The sequence below is a fragment of the Xenopus tropicalis genome, chromosome 1 (genome assembly GCF_000004195.4).
Source record: "Xenopus tropicalis strain Nigerian chromosome 1, UCB_Xtro_10.0, whole genome shotgun sequence".
NCBI lineage: Eukaryota > Metazoa > Chordata > Amphibia > Anura > Pipidae > Xenopus > Xenopus tropicalis.
The window spans coordinates 54,538,541-54,548,202 of record NC_030677.2 but is presented as its reverse complement, the minus strand read 5'-3'; the positions used below and the strand labels follow the sequence as shown (position 1 = coordinate 54,548,202).

Below are 9,662 nucleotides of genomic sequence, written 5' to 3'. Positions count from 1 at the left end.
AGCTTATTATGGGCACAGAATATTCCTTATGTTCATGTTTGTGTTTAAGTGAATAGGAGCATGCATATTGTGGCATTGCACCCTGACTATCATAGCAGCACTCGAGCACCTGCTTGTGAAGAATGTCTACTGTACACTCAATAAGATACACCTTGGTAAAAAAAATCATACTCAGGGCATATTTTGGATATATTCGTTACTGGATATATTCCTTACAAAAATAAATATACATATATTCCATAAAACATGTTACACAAAATATTTCAGCTAACTGATGACCATTGATTCCAACACTTTAACCCAATGATACTTTGTATGAGAACTTACAATGATTGGATATTGTATTGCGTTATATAAAGAAAAATATACATACAAATATACAATTGCTTTTTGCCACCAAATCGACAAAAGACAATCTTATAGAAAATGTCATAACTAAAGGCAACAACTACTTTTCTTTTCTTTTGTTACTGTTTTATAATAGAGGCAGGTTGTAAGCACTTCACTTCAGAAAATGCACTTATTAAGAAAAACTAAACTAAACAAAATTCAGGGATTAAAGGAACAAAATAAAGTCTCAAAGTATTTCACAATGTAATCAAACAGACCACCTCCACTGTAGGTCAATCTGTTCATCCAACAGAGTACAAATTATCCATTAACTTTCTGGACAGGAGTGATTGCAGCAAAAAAAAACCAATAAACCCTATCTGGGAAAGGTGGAAGAGGGGTGGGATCTTACTACAATAAGTATTTAAGAACAGCAGGATTTTTCAGAGCTATTAGAAGAGCTACCAGCCATGCAAGCATCCAGAACCATGAGGGTGCTTCTGCTGTTTGCCCTGTGTGTCTCAGCAGTGTGGTGTTCAAGTGATTATGATGAAGATGAGGGGGTAATTCAATTTTTCATTAATAATATAAGGTATATAGGGATTTCTATGTTTTCTAAAGTTGTCAACTCTCCGAAGGTCAAGTGTTTATTCTGTAATTATTCTGTAATTTTAGATAAAGAGATAGATGAGATATACCGTATGTATACAGTATATAAATAGGTACAGAGAATACAACCAATACAACCAAGAGAATACAACCAAGGGACATGTGCATGTGTCATTCATATATATATATATATATATATATATATATATATATATATATATATATATATATATATATATAGTATATAGTAGTGTGGGCATGATAGATTCAATGATTTATGCAACAAACAATACACAAGCCTCTGGTTTAATTGCTCCTCTGTGTTTACAGGATGAAGGAGCAGTGATAAGCAAGGTAAGCAAAATAAAAACCTTATTTTTTGTAATGGGACCTGTTTGTACTAATAAAATATACATATAAATCATCTGTTGATTCTAGTAGATATTAATGGATTATTGTAAAGCAATTATTGCATGCCAGAATTATTACCATACCTAATTGATATTAATGCCATATTAAATAAATCTTTTAATTGATCTTACGGTTCCATATATAGGTAAAGAAGCTTGAAATGCTTTAAGTAAAAACAATAACTGAGGCTTATATTAGCTACAGAATGTCTCATAGTTTTCAGTAATCTTTTTCTTTTTAACAAAATGTATGCCCTGCTGTGTACTTAGGAATAAGCCAGAAACAGACAACTATATGTTCTTTTTCAGTCAAATTATAAATTCAAGTTCTGGCTTTCTGTGCTTGCACAGAATCGGGGGTAAGGGATATTAAATATGAGCTGTGCTGCTTACAGACCTTATTTTATTATTGATGTAATTTAATTTACAAAATGTCAGTGATTGTTGTGATGCATTTTTTTAACCATGAATTTGTTAATCAGAGCAAATCAAATGACTGCAAATAAATATATTGTTCTAGTAATTTCCACCCTGGTATTTTCCTTGTAGGCTATAAAGCAGATTAAATATAAATAATGACATACTATATATAAAGCAGGTGTTCAGTTATAACAGAATTACATTTAGGCTTACTAATTTCATGTGCTATTATATTAGTCAGAGAATGCATCAGCTACTGTTGATGCCCGCGGACACAGGCCCGTATCAAGAGGCCGAGAGCCAACTCCTACTCAAAAACCTGCCCCCCCACCAATCAGTGGTGGCAGCTACAGAGGGCGTCCAACCAAGGCTCCTGCCAAAGCTCAGAAAAAAGAACCTACTGAGTATCCTGATGCTGGTGGCTGTAAACATGCATATGAGGAACTGGTAATTTCACTTTATACTCTTCTCTTATGACCACCTATTTCTAATTGGTGTTTAGCCTTCATAATCCCTTGCAGCCTACATTTAAAGCTGAAAGGTAATTTTTTTTTTAATTCCAGGGAACATTATGCCCAACTGGATGTGAGCTCAGAACAACATTGCTGAAACAAGAAAGGAATGTTAAAACTGGTATCAGTGATGTCCGTGGAAGAGTGGAAAGTCTGTCTCAGTTAACAAACAATATATATAGATACACAAATGTTCTGAGTCAGAAGATGAAAGAAACTCAACAACAAGCACTAGGTATAGCCAGTTCCATACTGTATCACTATACTATCACTCTGTCTTTTTTAGCATATGATGGAATTCTTTGGTTGAATAAACTCAAACATGAACTGTTAGTAAAGTCAGATTACAGTTCTGAGACCATATGATTTAAAGCACTACCACAGTGGATTTCAGATGGTTGTGGTTCAAACCCCAATGTCCATCATTTGGTCTGGTGCCCCCTTAGCCCATGTGAAGGAAACATATTTATAAATATTTTGCTCTATAAATATGCAATAGTTTCTAGAATATCTAAGGTAGCAAATATGTGTTTACTCCAAAAGTAACCCTAACTGACTTTAATGCAGGGTTTGCAGGAGTATCTAGGGCTCTTAGGGCTGTGGGTGGCACATGGGGTAATACTACTACACTAGAGCATTTTGTGGCTGAAAACCATAAGTTTCTGTGCTGTGACATATACCATTCAGGTTAATGAAACACGGGAACATATGTTTTGCACAGTTAGCACAGAATATGCCATATCCAGGAGCAATTCTGGGGCTCCTGCCACCTGGAGCGTTTTTTCTTTTTTTTACAAAAACACAAAGGCACTAAGGGTGTTGTGCAATAAAAGGCACTAACCTTTCCCAGGTGCAGTAACCCATAGCAACCAATCAGCAGGTAGAATTTACTGGTCACCTGTATAAATGCAATCATTTTATTGGTTGCTATGGGTTTCAGTTACTGGGCAAACCTAGAGACAATTATTACATATGGGGTAAGGGTGTAAATAATGTAGCATTTGTTGATATATGTCACTCTTTTCTGTAGATAACCAGAATGTAATCAACGAATACAACCTAGAAGTGGAGGAGCAGTATACATTCATCAAAGAAAATATAGACAACAAAATTCCATCAAACATTCGCACCCTCCGCCAAGTACTAGAAAATGTTCGATCCAAAATCCAGAAACTGGAAATTGCAATAGCCACACAAGTAGAAAACTGCCGGTCACCATGTGTCACAAATTGCCCCATCCCGGTCGTCTCTGGCAAAGGTACTGGGCACATTTACTTGTGCTAGATTCATCTAGTTACATCTAAACATATACTGTAATTGCATAAAAGTTTATTGATAATGATTTGTAAACATCCCAAGGAAGTTAAGCTATTATTTATGTGAATTTATTGTGAATAGTTTGTATATAGTCTCTTTGTTTTGTCAGTGTATGTGATCATCTCATTAATTTACCCAAAGCCCTGCCTGTTTCTGTATGTTTTTCTCTTTTTACATTCTTACTTCATTAATTGATTGCAGAGTGTGAAGAAATTTACAGGAAAGGCGGAGAGACATCTGAGATGTACCTTATCCAACCTGATAGTTTCTTCAGACCATTCAAGGTTTATTGCGATATGGCAACACATGATGGAGGTAGGTCAATAAAGTCAGAATATAAGAAAAAAATAAAAGTGGTGAAAGAATAAAATAAAGTTGACTGAACTCTTCAGAGACAGTTCCATTTGACTTCTAAAGAAACTAGCCAGCTTTTTGCATTCATTGGCTTACTGTATAGATCAGTGCTGTCCAACTGGCGGCCCGCGGGCCGCATGCGGCCCGCGACCCCCCTCTGTGTGGCCCCCCACCTGTCTGGCTGCTTTGATGTATTACCATTGTATAACTTTTAAATGGTATCAGTACTGAGATTAACTGCCCCCCTGCATGGTTCTCACCTCATATTCAGGCTGTAATCCCTCTGTATTGTTTAAACATGTAATCCCCTGTGTTGTTCACACCTTTTAATCTCTGCATTGTTCACCCCCTGCAGTGTTCACACCTCAGGCTCAGGCTGTAATCACCCACATTGTTCAACTGTTCACACCTCAGACCTGTGTGTAGGCAGAGTATGGCACATGGGGCAGGGAGGGTATGGCACAAACAGTCAGCATAGGACAGGGAGGGTATTGAACACACAGGCAGGGTAGGGCAGAGTATGGCACACACAGGCAGGGTAGGACAGAGTATGGCACACACAGGCAGGGTAGGACAGAGTATGGCACACACAGGCAGGGTAGGACAGAGCATGGCACACACAGGCAGCATATGGCAGGTAGAGTATGGCACACAGGCAGGGTAGGACAGAGTATGGCACACACAGGCAGCATATGGCAGGTAGAGTATGGTACACAGGCAGGGTAGGGCAGAGTATGGCACACACAGGCAGCATATCGCAGGAAGAGTATGGCACACACAGGCAGGGTAGGGCAGGCAGAGTATGGCACACACAGGCAGGTTAGGGCAGAGTATGGCAGACACAGGCAGCATATGGCAGGCAGAGTATGGCACACACAGGCATCATAAGGCAGGCAGAGTATGGCACACACAGGCAGCATATGGCAGACACAGGCATCATGGGGCAGGCAGAGTATAGCACACACAGGTAGCGTAGGGCAGGCAGAGTGCTACCCTATGCTGCCTCTGGGAGTTTCCAGTTGGAAATAGCCAGTAAATGGTCCCTAAGGTGTGTAATTATGTACTGGGGGTTGCTCTGCTATCCACAGGGGAAGAGTCATATGGATTTTAGGGTGTGTGTTAATATGACATAATATAATACTTTCACATATGAATGATGGTTGATATCCCTGCAGTGAGGACCAAGCATTTGGGTTTTTGCTGCACTACCACCATTGTGATAAAATGGATGTGGTTTGAAGTGGGTGTGGTTTAAAAGGGGGAGTGGCTTCCATTAGCGGCCCTCCACCATGTATGCGCGAGAAATTCCGGCCCTCGGCACCGCAGAAGTTGGACAGCACTGGTATAGATTGTTGTTAAAACTCTTTAAAATAATTAGGCAGTTTCATGACTATGCCCCCGACAGAGTTCAATAATCTACTATTCTGATATGGCAGAAAGGGGCACACACACATCACATATAGCAGTAAACAAATTTATTTAGACATCCTTGTGTTCTGTAGAACATTTCAGGGGTTATCTCCTTCATCAGGTGCACCTGACAAAAGGGTTAGCCCTTAAAATGCTGAGCAGTACTCAGGGATGTCAGAATCACTGCTCAAAGGATAGTTACTGCTCAAGGGTCACCAAGGGACCTTGAGAGCAGATGAGGAGGTAGAAAATTTGCTAAGCAACACAGGAGCACATATTTAAAGGTTAAAAAGATGGCAGCCATAGAACCTTATGGCTTAGTGCACTGTCTGTCAGTAGATGTAAGTGCAAGAGGGTTGAGGGATTCATTCTTTATCTTCCCTTGGTTGATGGTAATATTTAACACATATTTAAATTCTTGTTAAAAATTACAATTACATTTAAATACAATTCATTTTTACAGGATGGACTGTTATTCAAAACAGACAAGATGGCAGTGTTAATTTTGGAAGGACATGGGATTCCTACAAATCTGGATTTGGAAATATTGCTGCCAACGGTGGAAAGGGTATCTGCGACATGCCAGGTATAGCCATGTTTCTGTAGTTAAATTATAAAAGTTTTTGTAATTATAATATTCCCACCAGTTTGATAGCCATATTATGTATCCTGTTTTATATAAATACATATATTATATAAATCCAATAGTTACAAAAATAATCTCAACACAGATGTAGTTTAGAAGTTTTCTAAAATAAAAGAAAAAATAAAGACATTTTAGAAATATATACCATGCCCTTATGTTTAGTTAACCATTGATATGAGAGTGTTAATAACTTTTAAGCCTCATATTACTATTGCAAGGCTTGGTTTTTTGTCCTATAAAGTCTTGGCCTCACAGGACAGTATAAAATGCCAATGTCTACAAAAATGTGCGTTTTTTTTAGATTTTACACGTTATCTCCCATATGTAATAAAAGGTGCTAACTTTGCCTAGGAGCAGTAACCCATAGCAACCAATAAGATGCTAGCATTTAAACAGGTGACCAGTAAATTCTACCTGTTGATTGGTTGCTATGAGCTACTGCTCCTGGGCTAACTGAGTGTCTTTATTACATAACACCATATAGCTTTTAAGCTCACAAAAAACAACTTAGGCAGGTTATTGAAAACAGTGGTGACCAGTTCATATGATCAATTCATAAAAAAACAATGCATACAAACAAAACCTGCCCTCTGGTTGCTACATTCACACATCTAAAGAGGTCCTTCACTACACTGGGGCCCTTGTGGACTACCAGTAAAACACACACTTGTCAGGGATCAACTCTGAACTCACAACACTTGATTCTTCACAATTCCTTGGGGGAATTCTCAGCCTCCTGGTTTTACACTCAGACATGTAACTCTCTTAAACAATCACTCCCTCTGCTCCGCGCAGTGGCACCCCCAGCCCCTTCCTCTGGGAGTTGCTTTTTTGGGCAGGTAGTCGTCCTGCCCTGTGTGCTCTGAGAGCACCTACTCACTTTCTCCCTCTCACAGAAGAGCCATCTCTCCCTCTTACACCAAAGGAAGAGCACATTGACATGTGCTATATGATGAGGATATTAGTCGCCCTAGGTAAATCAGCTGGTCCACGGTGACCCACCAAATTACTGGTGGGAAAACATACACATCACATGTACTTCACATAGTAGCCAAAGGACTACTATGGAGACATAAATACACATAAATTCAAATAAATACTGGTGAGAAAACATTTTTAGGAGATTAGTTGCCACGGTAGAGCTGATTTCTATGGGGCAACTAATCTTCACATCTGGCATCACCTTACAGGCAATAGTAGCTCTAATCTCAGCTGCTATGCAATTACCAGGCTGAGAGGGAAAGTTATCCCTTTTATCTCCCTCTGCATTCCATATAATGCCCCTTAAGTGCAAATTTTTAGAACAGATGTGTGTTTGGAAACCACGCTGACACAAACTGTAAAAAATATGCAGAAAGAATGAATTTGCATTCCTTGAAATATTAATTGTGCTAATGAATTTCAGGGGAATACTGGCTTGGTAATGAAAAAATTAGCCAGCTGACTAACCTAGGAGCTACAGAAGCTTTAATTGAAATGGAAGACTGGGATGGTGCCAAAGTGACAGCCCAATACACTGGTTTCACAGTGCAAAACGAGGCAAATAAATACCAACTGTCTGTTAGTGGCTACAAAGGAACTGCTGGCAATGCTCTTATGGAAGGTGCTTCACAACTGAAAGGAGAGAACCGAACCATGACAATACACAATGGCATGTTCTTCAGTACTTTTGACAGAGACAATGATGGATGGTAGGTGTATGGTTATTTGGTCACTGCAACTTTCTCTGAGTTTCTACAACTTTCTACAACACTGGCTTTCCAATCTGCAAAATATTAGACTATTAAAATTGCATACATTGCATTTGGTTCATTCTGAAATTGAGACTGCCCATCAAGTTGTTCATGAATTGTTTAATATATACTAGTGCTGTCAATATACTATGTAGTAAAAATACATAGTATATTGACCAGTCATGAACTGAAAGATGAGCCACTCTGAAATAACTGAGAGTAATAACTCAACAAGATGAATTTTAGTTTGTGGGCTAGGGAGTCAAAAGCCTAGAGCAGGGATCCCCAATCTTTTTTTACCTGTGAGCCACACTCAAATGTAAAAAGAGTTGGGGAGCAACACAAGCATGAAAAATGTTCATGACGGTGCCAAATAAGGGCTGTGATTGGCTATTTGGTAGCCATTATGTGGACTGGCAGCCTAAATGAGGCTCTGGCAGTACAACTCGTTTTTATGCAACCAAAACTTGCCTCCAATCCAGGAATTCAAAAATATGTACCACTGGGAGCAACATCCAAGAAGTTGGGGAGCAACATGTTGCTCACTGGCCTAGATGGATCCTTTCTAGCCTATAATCAAGCAAGCTATCACAGCATATCTGCCCAGGTCATCATGTGTGATATTCTGAGGGATTATTTGAAAGCACATTACTATCTCCCACCTCTGGTAGCATATCTGCCCATAGATAAAATAATTGCTATTGCTCCGTTCCCATAGCATTAGTCTAAAAGGTGTTTCCTAAATTGTATATTTTCACCTCTGTGATTACAGATTCTTTATAACTGTTTTTTCATTGTTAGGCAACACGCAGATCCTAACAAACAGTGTTCAAAAGAAGATGGTGGTGGATGGTGGTACAACAGATGCCATGCAGCCAACCCCAATGGAAGATATTACTGGGGTGGATATTACACATGGGATATGGCAAAGCACGGCACAGATGATGGTGTTGTATGGATGAACTGGAAAGATTCTTGGTATTCCATGAAGAACATGTGCATAAAGATCAGACCATATTTTAATAAATAAAAAGCTGAGAAGTTTAAAAAAATATGAGAACTGACAATTCATAAGTCCCCCGAGACAGCGAAGAGGATTATCTAAAACATATAGATCGCTTTTAGCATTAGGTGACTTAACTGTGCCCAGATTCTGCAGTAACTTAAGACTTCTACTACTGTGACATTTCTTTTAAAGCCAGCTCAGGCAGTCAACATGTAATAGTTTTTATAAACAGAGACCTCAGTTACCTGCCTAATGCCCTGTATATGATTCACCCCATTTTGTCTATGCATTCTTTAGGAACTATACATTTTTATAAAAGGGTTCTCTTGTGGCAAAATGCTAAGGATAGAAAATAAACTAATACAAGATTGGCTAAATCATATACAATGTCATTAGAATGAGCAACAACTCTGTATAAAATATTGTATGACTCTACACTGTGACTGTCACTTCAAATTTGTTTTGAAAATAAAGTCACCTGAATCCTTTTTTGTCCTTATAGTATCAGTCTAAAAGGCTAACAATGTTTGGTACATTTCAACAGCATTGCTCACTGCTTTCTAAAAAAATCTTCACGTGGTTTCATTTCAAAGTGTGTGACTATATGACTACCATATCTTTAATTGTGGGCCACAAGGATGATACATGAGTACAAATATACATGACTAAAACATTCAGTACAAGTAGGAAGTGTGCTAAACAACAAAAACAACAAAGACCGTTTTGGAAAGATCCAAAATCAATGTGCTTCTGGCACCTTCAGTAGATATACATTTTAATAGCATTAAATATAATATTCTGCATGGGTTCTCAGCTATTTAAGCTTAGCATGTACATCACTCCTCAGTACAATAGTTATGGGATCTATTATTTGGAGGCCCATTATCCAGACAACACCATAGAATAGATAGAATC

At 38.5% G+C, this 9,662-nt stretch overlaps 1 protein-coding gene across 1 annotated transcript; it reads left to right on the top strand.

Moving 5' to 3' along the window:
- The first annotated feature begins 810 nt into the window (after window positions 1–810).
- fgb (fibrinogen beta chain) lies at window positions 811–9,235 on the top strand. Its single transcript, NM_001114490.1, is given in 9 exon segments — window positions 811–893; window positions 1,270–1,293; window positions 2,007–2,216; window positions 2,333–2,516; window positions 3,312–3,539; window positions 3,800–3,913; window positions 5,826–5,948; window positions 7,414–7,699; window positions 8,543–9,235. Coding segments are annotated over 9 exon segments (1,473 nt in total). The 5' UTR covers window positions 811–818; the 3' UTR covers window positions 8,772–9,235.
- Window positions 9,236–9,662: the final 427 nt, after the last annotated feature.